Source organism: Diprion similis, chromosome 4 (assembly GCF_021155765.1).
Source record: "Diprion similis isolate iyDipSimi1 chromosome 4, iyDipSimi1.1, whole genome shotgun sequence".
Classification (NCBI taxonomy): domain Eukaryota; kingdom Metazoa; phylum Arthropoda; class Insecta; order Hymenoptera; family Diprionidae; genus Diprion; species Diprion similis.
The window spans coordinates 21,749,456-21,762,433 of record NC_060108.1 but is presented as its reverse complement, the minus strand read 5'-3'; the positions used below and the strand labels follow the sequence as shown (position 1 = coordinate 21,762,433).

Genomic DNA, 12,978 nt, shown 5'->3' with positions numbered 1-12,978 from the left:
ATTGGCTAACTTCGTAAATACGCAAGGATAATGGTACTTGCTCGAACAGCTGAAAAGTTGCAATAACAATATTCTATACGTACGAAGCCAAAGTTCAGTCAAACGTACATTACCGGTGTCCTAAATCATAACAACTACCGAGCTTAAGTCTGATTTCTGAAGACATTAGGATTGCGATTGCACTCAGCCAGTGGCTATTACAATGATCGTATATACAGCAAATATGTCGCTTGGCAGTAATCAAACTTCGTCTGAAAATAATGATTTTGATTTAAACTCTAACCCCGTATGCGACGACTCTTTTATGCTCTAAATTTGAAAAGCGAATGCCGACGTGTCGTAGATTGATTATTCGCATATACAAGAAGTCTGCGTGGCTATAAACACTGGACTTTTTTCTAATTCTTTTTTTTTTCCTCTTTTTCAACGTTGGTAAAATATACTAACGGCGGGAAGATTTTTAACGTCTCATTTTCGTCTTCCATTTCCGTGAAGTAATCTGTTGGATGAAAATTTTCCCCTCTATTTTCGTTCCAAATATTTAAATTTTCTGCTTGGTCCCTAACCGTTGTTCCCATTCCTCTTCCGAGGTGATAAATCGAAGCTTATACGCTTTGCTAGAGCAGGAAAAACGACCCATAAGAAACGAAACAGACCATAGCTTCTATGTTTCCTCTGCAACTGCCTACGCTACAGAAATTACCACTCGAATTGCCATGCATACATTTCCCGAAGTTAATTTTTATCACACGTATACACGTATACACGCACGTCGTATAATCAATTAATCGATCATGGGGTCAACTGAACAACGAATAGCAATACTCCCCGTTCCTGAAAAAAAAAACTGTTTCCACACTCATAATCGCATTATAAACTGTATATTCACATCAGTTTTTATCAAAACATTTCAGTCTACACTTGAGTTTGATAAAGTAAAGATTGCGGAAGTTTAAGATAAGTTCCTTATTGCGGAATTTTCGAACAGGACTGCAATTCGTCTCATTTCCGCTAAAAATATAGAAGAAAAAAAAAGATAATTGTCGTGAAGTTTCCGAAAATCGACTCGAGAATTTGTAAGCTATTCAATGAAATGAAGACAAGACTTTTGCGGTTTCGTAAAATTTCAGACGAACGGTGAATCCCATTTGTTTATTTTCTTCGTCTTTTTCTTTCCCTTACCAAACGCAACCAAAGTCGATTAAATCGTGCCAATACACGAATCCGCAATCCATCGTACGCCGTCGATCCTCCTAGTTGGTTTCGAACGGTATAATAAATTGTAGGCAACGCGAGACGAAGCCAGAAAGTTAGGCCAACCGAGACGGAGGCCCCGGCCGGGGGCGAAGCGAGCTTTATCGGTATGGAGGTGGAGGTGGAGGTGGAGGTGGAGGTGAAGGAATAGCGCAGTAAGGTGAAACGGGGGGGAAAGCCGAGAGATCGCCGTCTGGTCGTATTTCCCCCGGGTGGCTTTCCCCTGGTGTTCGCATTTTGGATTTACGCCCGAGAGCGAAAGGAGCGCTTGCGCGATCCCAGACGGACATATCATGGGTTCTCCTGGTAGCGCTGGTTGCGTTGCTACCGTTTCCAAGAACTCTTCCATTGGCCGACCGAGGGACGGACTAACGGAAGGGGGGTAGGGAAAATGTTGCAGCAGCTGATGCTGCTCGGATGCAGAACGCGCAACCGCTATACACCAGCCCCTCGCAGGGATATTACCCCGAGTTCTTTCTCGAGCTTCTTCAGTTGAACATCCGGAGGCAGTTTAGTTCCGTCATTGAACAGGAAGAACCGCAGCGACAGTTTGTTCTCTCATACGATCTCAGTGTATCTCTCTGTAATAATTTACCGCCACCATGGTATGTTCAATTGAAGATATTGTAAGTCGGCCCCCCCTGCGGTAAACCAAAATACCTACATTTTTTTCAATATTATTTTATAACACATTTTTATTTTATAGTTAATTTTATTTTCATTTTTTATTACTACTATATATTGTATATATATATATACTCACGTGGAATGTGCAACACGCATTTACTTGATGTTTTCTTACTTGCGTATTCTCTATATTATCTTACATCATTTATATACTTATTGTTTTTTTTTTTTTTGTTTTTTTTATTGTTTGCTTTTTTTTATCCGTATTACAGCCACATTGGTTACGTTGATATTTTAACAACACTGCAATTGACATTATTTTTACTTATTTATGAGACGATTTAAAAATAAAATTATGCTCTCGCTATTTTTCAAACATGAAATGACTTTCGCTAAAATTTTTCCCATATTTTTTACACACACGTGAGTGATTTTTCACTTTTTTGAATCTCAATCTCCTTTTTTTAATCTATCGCGTCTTCTTCACGTTCCTCTGGCGCTCGTCACCGCTCATCCTGAGATATTTGCTCCTTGGCTCCTGCCTATCCATTTATAAAAAATACTGGTACAGTACATCCTCATTCCAATTAGTCTAGACTGTACCACGTATTAAAATTATATTTAAATTATACGTTTATTTTTATCGTATTATATGAGCTATTGAGAAGTGTCAATTGATAAAAAGTAAAAATTCGAAAACACTCCAATGTATGTATAACCTCAGTACAGTAATACCATACAACAGAAATTTATCACGACTTTAATTCGGTGAAAACAATCAGGCCTTTTTCTCTTGTTATAATTTGAAGAAATTAATTTCACGACACTTTTCATATCTGCACTTCTCCTTTCGAGTGTCATGATGTTTATGAATTGCACGAAAATGCACAAGTTTGATTTGTTTCACTAACAATATATATCTAAAAAAAAACGCATGCATTTCTCATGACATGTGCTTCATGCTGAGGTGTGTCGTCAATAAGGGTGAGACGTCCAAAATGGTATGCAAGTGTTAAACTAGGGTGGGATAAAGTGTGTACATGTCAAGAAGCGACATTGTAAATTGAGCGTCTGAGCTGTGAAGCTTATATATTTTGAACATATAACTTCACAAGAATTCACAAGTCGTTTGGCAGTGATTAAACGAACGAAAGAATAATAATTCAAATCAGAATTTCTGTAATCCTTTATATCAGTTTGCACATTACTTTTGTGTATTCTGATAAATATACCACTTACAAAAGTTTTACTGTCATGCAGATATGGTTTTGGTCGGAGTATGAGAGAATGATGACTTTCAAGCTTGAGTATGCAGCTTGTTTGATGCTTTTAATTTTTTGTGCATGTTGTAATACTAATTATAGATAAACCAAACCCGAGGAGTTGACGGATTCAAAAAATTACGGAAGTTGTAATTCATTGGACTTCAAGATTTCGATAGAATTTTACCTAACTGAAATTAATTTTACAAAATTTTCGTAAAATTTTAAATACTTCCGTCTTTCTTCGGTTGGACCAATCATCGAGTCGTTGACACCCCTTCAGTCTCGTAGCGTAACTTGATTTTGAAAAATACCCATCCATTTAGTTTTGAAATTACCTATCATTGCGCAACCATAAATTGTGTAATTATGTGTGGTTTTATAGCATAGCTTAAATTTCCCAATGTGAATTGTCGCTATTGATATTGATTTGAGTTAAAACTGGAATTTTAAAAAGTACAACTGATACAATAGCGACCCTTTATTGCCTGAGTCTATAATTTTCGTTTGAAAATTGCCTGTGAGACTGCTCAACAGGTTGTTTTTTACACTTGGTAAAAATTTTTGGCACTGTATCCGTACGATGTTGTTGCTAAAATAGTAAATAAACAAATAAATAAATTCCATTTGTAATCATTCCTACAATTTGTGCCGTCTTCAAAAACTCGTTACGTCCTACATAATCGTTGAAAAATTTTGACAATTCAAGCCTGGTTAATGCCTATTTTTAATTGTTTTTAGGCCGATGAACTGCCCCCAGAACAAATCGCAGGTAATTATACGATCTTCAGAAGACTACAAAAAAGTGTTCCAATTACTCGGTTCTCAGAATTCCCGTTATTTTTTTCACCTTCACGATAGTTACGACAAAACGATTTAGGTTTCTGCGAAAAATAAATTTCACAGCTTCGGTAAGCGCTACACCAATTTTCGAAACATAATTCACGAAATCTGGGCAACAGCTGCAATGTATTGAGTAATAAGTGTCCAGCGATTCTCCCACCTACGATGGTTTCCGAGTGCCAAATTTCAGACCTAAACTACATGTGGATATATTTATAACAAACAGTTTAAGGCTTTTAACCCTCATGAGTCTCGGAGCGAGTCTTAAGCGCCAAGTGCAGGGCACCCTACCTTACGTGTATCCGTATGCGTACACATAATTTATAATTAGAACGTTTTAGTACCCGGGCAATGCTTAACGCCAAGTTTAGGCCGCTTGGTGATTTGCGTATAAGTAGAATAAAATCGTTCTCGTCGTTTCTGTTCCATCCTTTAATTTATTTTAAATTATTATGTTTAACAAAAATAATTTTCCTAGTACAGCACCAAGTTTTGGTCATAATTTCGCGAACAAAAACGTCCAAACAATGTCTAATTGACGTGATATAAACAGACCTACAAAGAACGATGAACTACGATCTCAAAAAATAGATGCGTGAACGGTGAAGTCTTTGAAATGCTTAAACGTAGTTCGCGAGATCCAATCCTCGCAGTATATATCCGTCTATTTATAAAGATGAAAAAAAAAAAATACAAACATCGAATAACAGACGAAACAGCTTCTGCAGTAGATGCCTATCTGCAGCAAGTTTTTTCTTAGTCATTCGATTATGAAATTCTGTATTCGTTGACGTTATTAGGTTTCACGATTTTTTTACGAAAGGAAAAAGAAGCGCACTAAATTAGCCCCTCGTTTTTCCATTTAGTTTATTTCTTTGAATGCTCCTGACTGAAATTAATTTCATTATTTCGTATCATAGAATCTTCAGTGCATATTATTTCTGTTTGCAAATTGGAAAAGGTGATATTGAAAATTAATAAAAATTCTGATGATTTACCCCACCAACGGAATATACGTATGTCTTACAAATTAATTTTTCACCCAAACTTTTCCTCTTGTTTCGAGTTATCGGTACATATTCACGAAAGAATCGAATATTCATTGGATTCGAGGCAAAAGAGATACGACTGTGCGGTTTTCAGTTTTGCACCCCTTTCCTCCTTCGCCTCCCCTCCAGCTTCCCTGAGCCCCTCTTTCTCTCTCGATTCTGAGAGAGTTTATTTACGTTTGATTCGATTAGCGGCAGCTGCCTGGCTAAGTATAGAGTGGGCGTCTCGAATGTTCCTGTATAGTTCCCCCCCTCCGCCCCCCGTGGTGTAGACTAAAGCGTGGTACAAATCTGCCCAAGGTGTGGCAAGGTATCAAGTAACGATTAATCAGACAATGCGAGGCACCAAAATAGAAGTCAGCTTCGAAAAAATAGCCCCAATGCCCGTTTAAAAAGAAGTGCAAGACGAATAATTGTTTAAGACATCAAACTCTCACTCTCTAGTCACTTGTCATATGCTAAGTTACGATGAATCTGTTCTTGCCATTATTTTGTCCTGTGTCAAATAAGATTCTGTAATTTACTAAAGTTAAAAACGATCAGAGAATCGAAATAAAATTTGAAACAACCCGTATCAACAGTAGCCATTTTGAATTTGTGACAGCATGTCAATTCGTCTGTCAAATAATTGTCTGGCCTGGCCAATGTGCGTGTGAAAATATATGTAAGACGCGTGATCGGTTGGGTAATCAAATTCTCACTCCCCAGGCACCCGTCGTAGGTGGAATTACGGTGAAACTATTCTTGCTGTCATTTTATCCAACCTTAGACAGATTTCAATCATTGACGAGGGCTGAAATGGGCCAGTAAGCCGAAATAAATTTTCAAGTGGCCCGTATCACCGGCGGCCATCTTGAATTTATGACACCGTATGAATCCCCTGTCAAATATTTTACAAACATGTTTCTGCAGTTGTTAAATGAAGTTTAATTTGAGGCTGACCTGAGCTATTCAACGCTCTGTGAATAAATTATAAATGAGTAAATGAGAAAATCCTTATGAAAAATTGAAATTTCTTGATTTCATTACATAGCGTCTCACAATTGGGGGTCAATATGCTCGGAGTAATATAGGTATTCAATAAATGTACAGTTACGCTCCCAGCGGGGTTATCCAACGAGCGAATATCGGATTAGTAACTAAGATAAATAAATGATATATGCTAAGTCGGGATGGCATCATTACTCACGCAGGCAAACAAACAGTTCGTGCCAGAAATACGGGGTATAACCCAGGGGGCATTAACACTCGGTAGTTACAAGTGCAGCTGAATTGGCGGCGTTGCATTATACGGACCTTACAATTGAACTGAAAAACTTTAGTATATATTAGTTATACAAAAGCTTAGAGACTTCAGACAGGGGAAGCACAGAAAATTGAAAAGAGAAACTATGTTCTGCAATTCCTCGACAGATTTAAGTGCAATTGAAACTCGATATATGTCTAATGCCAGATGCGAAGAAACGAAACTTTTTCTTCTCGTCGAGTATAATCTATGTTTAAGTCGACTCAATGATATTCGAAATAAGAGGGGAATGAATTTTTACCACTATTAATATAAAATTATAGTATCCAAATAAAATGCGTCTGAAATGTTACTTTTTAGTTTTAACACCATGTAGCATTATTACTGCAGACGTTAAAATATAATTATTGCACTTCATGTTTCAGTTCTGCGCAAGGCCTTCGACAGCTTTGACCGTGAAAAGAGCGGAAGCATTCCCACCGATCTGGTAGCAGATATTCTTCGACTAATGGGACAGCCCTTCAACAAAAAAATCCTGGACGAGCTGATCGATGAAGTTGATGCTGACAGTGTGTATTTCCATTTCCCATTTAAAATCCTACCCCCAGGGTGTAGTTATTGAAATATGTAAAACTTAAAGGAAAAGAAATTTTCAAGTGTAAAACCACGTATATAAGACTCCGAAAAACTTCTCGATGAATGGAGAATCTGTATTAAACGTGGGCACATCTGTCTCTCGTGATCTGAAAAATTGCCAAGGATTTACAGTATTTCCAGAGATGATAAACCGGTAAATAATACAGCTGATGCGCAGAAGAAAAAGTTGGCGAAAAAGTCGAGTGAAAGACGTGAAAAATAATAATACTCAGAATAATCTTTTTATGCTTTTTTTTTCTTAGAGATACGAAAAGCGTATAAATATTTGTGATTTTGGCACAAATTAAACTACGTTTAAACGCCACGCGGAATCACCTTCAAGTCGTTGACATAAATTTTTCACATTTTTATTGAACTGTATACATTTTTCCCGTTTCTGTGACAATTCTATAGCCTGATATCTATAGAGCATAAGTACATAAAATGCGATCGGAGGCACACAATACAAGAATAGAAGAGATCAGAAGATCAGGTTTCAAACGACTAGACGTTGTGGAAACGAAGATACGCTGGTGTTTTGTCTTTTTTTTTGTCGGTTCGACGATCGAGCGAGCTTTGCTATTTCGAAATAAATTTTATTCTTGCCCCGTAAAACCATGGAAAATTACTTACGAGCTCGTAAGCTTACAGGCAATAAAGAAGTAAATAAAAATCAGATCACTGACGAATATAGCATTGACTAAAAGAAAGTTTACCCAAAGTCTCAAAGTGTGACGTTCTCTGAGACGTCGCGTGTAGTCGCCACGTTGAACTCAATTCTCGGTTTCTTCATTCTTCCTTTATCACTTTTAGTCTGATTTTCACATGTATATTTCTTTGCTGTTATTCTGACTATAAAGCCTTCGCCACTGTTTTAGAATTTCTTCAAACAAAAAGACAGCAGCGTTTCATCTATTTTCAAACAATTATGTTGAATACACAAGTCCACGAGTTGCGAAAGGGGTTTTCTGTTTCTGACGTCACAACGTTTCTCGGGTATACCCTGTTGCGCATAATAGAAAATTGACTCCATGCAGCACAGCATCAAACATTAATATATAATTTATAGCGTTGTAACTTCCAGTTCGTAAAATAACAAATAATGAAAAAATTACAGCGATGTGTGAGTAATATATCCGCTCAGCTATAATGACTTATGCATAAGCAGACTTTACTGCAAACAGAGAATCCATTTTTTTTTTTCTACCTTCATGTAACCTGTTTCTAGAATCTGGACGCCTCGAATTTGAAGAGTTCGTAACGTTGGCTGCAAAATTCATCGTTGAGGAAGACGCGGAAGCTCTGGAAAAGGAACTGAGAGAAGCTTTCAGACTTTACGACAAAGAGGGTGAGAAAAAAAACACATTACATAAAGAGGTTCAAAATTAAATTTATATTATAGATCATCAGAGCGTCAAGCGAAATGAGCAATTTTTAAAAGTAAATAATCATAATGATGTGAAAAGAGGAAAGTGTATAATTTAATATAAACTGAGTGTAAATCTGTGTGACGTATATAAATTTATAGAGCTTTACCGCATCCGATACATCATATCGTTCAACAAATCTATATAACGCGATCGATCAATGTTACTTAAATTTCAGCAGCATTCAAAAAGCGTGGTGAAAACTTTGAATAATATTACCTACTAATTTTTCCATCTTCACCTATTTCCTTTGAGTCGATCAAATGTTTCAGTCTGAATTGGACTGTAGCCCAATTTCGTGCGTGCGTATATAGTGGAGATAGATGTATCATAGAAACCTCAAGTAGTCGTAGAAATTAAAAACGTTGAAATGAAAAAGAGATTTTGAAACGATCTAAGATTTGATTCCCGGAATGGACCGACAAATTCTTCCGACTATGAGCTTATTGAAGCCGCTTCCTGATCAAACGAACGGATTAACTAGAGGTCGTAAATCTTAGCCAAAGCTTGGCCATATTTTCTGATATCAATTATCCGGGCTCAAGTTTGTATTTGGTCATATGCCAGTTGTAATTTGACAATATGCCAAATCTTAAGCCTCTTGGACCATTTCCACTCTTGAAATATGAACCGACACACGCCGCGTATGAATTTTCTCAGTATTATCAGATTGAAGGCAACCGTTCGCATTTTTATCCGATAGAAATGTGATCTGATTTTTTTTTTCTCTTCTCCTGACTCGAAACGGAGCTTTCACTCTTGTGATGAAATACCAGACTCTAATTATAGCAACGTATTGTCTATATACACACTTAATTTTGCACACGGTTGTTTAGTCGAGCTAGAAAGAATTGTTGCAGTGTATGCTTTTTTTTGGGTACGGAGAAATTTCAAATTTTTTTTGGCTACATTTCTCATTTTCGATTGTCTGTTTGTTCTCCTTTTTTCCACTTTCCTCCTTTTCTCGTCGGCAATGGTACTTGTTTTTTTTTTTTTTTTTTTTTTTTTTTTTTTTTTTTTTTTTTTTTTTTTGTTTCATTTGGATTAAAGCCAGCCAGCCCAATTGTGCAGTCCAGTAGCAAAAAGCGCGGGTTGAATTCGCGATTTCCCAGCGTATAATAACGGCTCTGCGAATAGCTCTGCAAGTTCTTGGAATACGAGAAGTTAAAAGTTTATCTTGTTTACCGCATCAAGCGGGACGAGACGGTTTCTCGGAGAAAGAGGGATAATATATTATCGTCCAGCAGCCAACCGCCGTCTGTGACATTAACCGCATGGCATCCAGCAGCATAGAGAATTATAGTTTTACGAGCTTACGCTAAATCTTGACAAGCCAAGGCCCATTATCCATCAGCCTTAGCTCGTGCGATTGCATCACAAACGTTTTTTACGCGTTTTTCCATTTTTGTTCTTTTTTCAATTCACAGCAAATCATCAGTGTGTATTACACCTATAAGCTATAATATATATTACATAATACATGTCATGCATTGTTATTCAGCTGCACGAGTCAAGAATTAACGAGGCTGCCCACCGCAGCAGCTGTTGAAACATAAATTACAGCTTACACAGAGACTAGAATTTGTGTTTCAATAAAAAAGAACGCGAGGTGGTTACCCTTCTCAACTGAATTCGTTTCAAAAATAATTATTTCACCTATCATATTGGCTGTCCAACTGACGTTAGTTTCTGCAGATTAGACCTCGACCGTAACAAATCCATTGACAAATTGTGGCTACTTATCCTGCAGACGCCTAGACGTGATGATATGTTCTCACCATTTCTCAATAACTACTCGCTTATATTTATTGCAGACTAGCTATCTGTTAATACGATTGTGTAAAGTGTGCAAAAGATTTAAAAAACTTCTTTTCTGCCATATAAGGTCACTGAACAAATGGAGAATATATTTTATGTCATAACTTTTTTTCAGGCAACGGATACATTCCCACCTCGTGTCTGCGCGAAATTCTTCGGGAACTCGATGACCAGTTGACGGACGAGGAGCTGGACATCATGATCGAGGAAATTGACTCTGACGGATCCGGAACGGTAGATTTTGATGGTAAGAGAGTTACAACTGGATTCATCGCAATCGTGGTACGCACGCAAAGCTTATTTCCAGCGAGGTGTTTTCTCGGCGATAAAATGTCAACAATTTATTTTTTCTTGTTGTGCTAATTTTTATCCGTCAATTGCAATTTCCGATTTGATTCGAGGCACAGGAAGTAGGTCAGCAGTGCTGCAGTCACGGCAAGTTGACAGGAACAAATCCTGCCTGAAATATACGAAGTCGTTGGCCGTACTATTTCGAAAGTTAGAGCGGAAAACCATGAAAGCCACGCGTCGTCTAAAACACCGAAACTAAAACTATTTCTATGTCGGATAGCTCGGGATTATTTATACACCGTCGTATCTGGCGTAACCAGAATGATTGAAAGACCTTATTAAAACCAAACGATCTTTCGTATCGCGTCATTCCCACTAATACACCCCCGCGCGTAAACTACTTCCAAGTAAATTCACGGTTGACGGAGCATCGAACGATCCATTTGTTCCTTTAATGTTTTCAGCTGCCAGCTGACTACTGATTTCTGTCTCTGTGGTTCCAGTTATTAAATTGAAAATATAAAATATTGTATAATTCGTTCATTGTACAATAAAAACAGCTGTTGCACGACATTTTCTTATTTAAAAATACACTGAATAACAGCCAATTTTTTTCCCCAGAATTCATGGAGATGATGACCGGAGAATAAATTTACCTCAGCACAACGCAGGCAACATCCGTTTATAATTGTGCAAGACTCAACTGATTAATGAGAGCGAGTGCCTCGGAAGACGCATAATCGACTAATTTACAACAATTTTTTTTTTTTTTTTATTTTCATTTATAATCGATGAAATATATTTATACCTATAACTTTAATTGTATATTTATGCCTACCGCAACATTAGTTTAATTTTAATACGTCATGACGCGTCTACTGTTTTAAAAAAAAAAGAAAACAAAGTAAAAACTTTGTTCAAAATTCTGAAGCATTGGAATTGAATGTTGAATTACTGTTTCTGGGACATGTATGAGACCATTTCGCACGGTACATTTCGAATCAACAAATCTATACACGTTTTTAACAGACACAATGAGTTATATATTTGCTACGAATGAACTAAACATTATTATATGCCTGTAAGCACGTTGAAGAAACGTAAATCACCGCATAATGTGTATTATATATATATATTATATATTCATCTGCCAAATTTTTGAGGAGCAGTTTCCATTGTAATAAATAAAATATACTAAAAACATATCAGATTTTAAATAAGAAGCCAGGTACCTCGCCACGTACCCATCAAACAAAACGGTATCAACATCCTCATTTAAATTGGACTAGATATCTAAAGTAGAGTATATTACCCGGCACAAAGAATTTCCACTGAACACTACTCAACATGATTATCAGTTTTGACAGCCAAAACAATGACACCGCATGAGATTCAGAAAAATTGTAATTCATCGAATAAAGTATACAGCATAATCTACAGATCTCTAAAAACATAACAAAATTAAAACAAAGATTCTCGCTTTCGAAATATTCATTAAAATTGAATGAATTACTTTACGCACTTTACTCGTTTCCACACCACCACAAGCGGTAAAGAACTGTTTTAATGTGATCTCTTCAGTAGGCCTATTTTACCTTGACGTTTTTTAAGATTTTTAGAGACAATTTTTCTGAAGCGCTGTATACTAATTGCAAACCATTTTTACTTACGATTTTTTCGACGAGGTATATGTAGATCGTTGATTAGTTTCTAATTGATATCATTCGCTGATTGTTTATTACGGATGATCGAAAATTTGTTAATATTATCGGTGAGTGAAGATTGTTCAGTGCTCGAATTTAGATATATACGCAGATTTCATTACGCAGAATATTCGAAATAGAAAATAATACCACCACCAAAAAATAGTTTTGTCTACCTGAGATGTATTTCATAAATACAAACTTACAAGATTTTCCACTATCACTACAGAGCCCGCGATTTTCATCCCTGCGCGTTGAGCGCCGCCTTGCAAATGCCGCCCTTTCTCTCAGGATCGAAAAGTATCAAGTCAACGCGCAGAAGGCGCGGTCAAACTTAAAGACTTGTTCATTAGTAAGAAAATTTACCGATGAGCTAATAGTTTAACAGATCAAAATTGCTTTACTTCGTCATATACCGTTTGCAAAATCGACCCGCAAAAGACCTTATCAAATTAGGTCACACAGGTTGAATAGTGCGATCTCAATTGTAGACTACAGGGTGACGCACATATTTTCCCTTCGGCTGCTGTAGTGCGAATGAGTATTGAGCTGATGCCACGCGACAGCGCGGCGCAAAATGGAACAGTGGATATACCGACGATACCCGTGACGTCATTTTTGTAACTTATCAAGTGTTGTCACCATGGCAACGTGCCCAACCGCGGGTTGTTTGCTTTTATCAATGAAATTGAATGAATTTGCTAATGAAATCATGTATAACTTAAAAAAAAAAAGATTTCACGTTTAAATCTCGCGCGCATAAAATAGGTTGTAACCTTACAAGATGGCTACTGTATGCTCGGACGTTTGAATTTAACCTTT

General features: G+C 37.0%; 1 protein-coding gene across 2 annotated transcripts; it reads left to right on the top strand.

The window, feature by feature from the left end:
• The first annotated feature begins 1,703 nt into the window (after positions 1 to 1,703).
• Positions 1,704 to 11,655, top strand: LOC124406045 (troponin C, isoallergen Bla g 6.0301). 2 transcript variants are annotated; one of them, XM_046881377.1, is made up of 6 exons: positions 1,704 to 1,859; positions 3,885 to 3,915; positions 6,707 to 6,850; positions 8,146 to 8,265; positions 10,278 to 10,409; positions 11,075 to 11,655. In XM_046881377.1, exons 1-6 carry the CDS (start codon positions 1,857 to 1,859, stop codon positions 11,101 to 11,103), a joined length of 459 nt encoding a protein of 152 aa, XP_046737333.1. In that variant the 5' UTR covers positions 1,704 to 1,856; the 3' UTR covers positions 11,104 to 11,655. The 2 variants fall into 2 exon arrangements, with proteins under 2 accessions (XP_046737333.1, XP_046737332.1); XM_046881376.1 differs by having other exon boundaries at positions 1,715 to 1,880.
• The last annotated feature ends 1,323 nt before the right edge of the window (positions 11,656 to 12,978 follow it).

Bases quoted from the DNA above. Each gene is read 5' to 3' on its own strand.
- LOC124406045 (XM_046881376.1), top strand. From the start codon at position 1,857: ATGGTATGTTCAATTGAAGATATT. The intron at 6,851-8,145 runs GTGTGTATTTCC...ACCTGTTTCTAG, and splicing joins CGATGAAGTTGATGCTGACA to AATCTGGACGCCTCGAATTT. The intron at 8,266-10,277 runs GTGAGAAAAAAA...ACTTTTTTTCAG, and splicing joins CAGACTTTACGACAAAGAGG to GCAACGGATACATTCCCACC.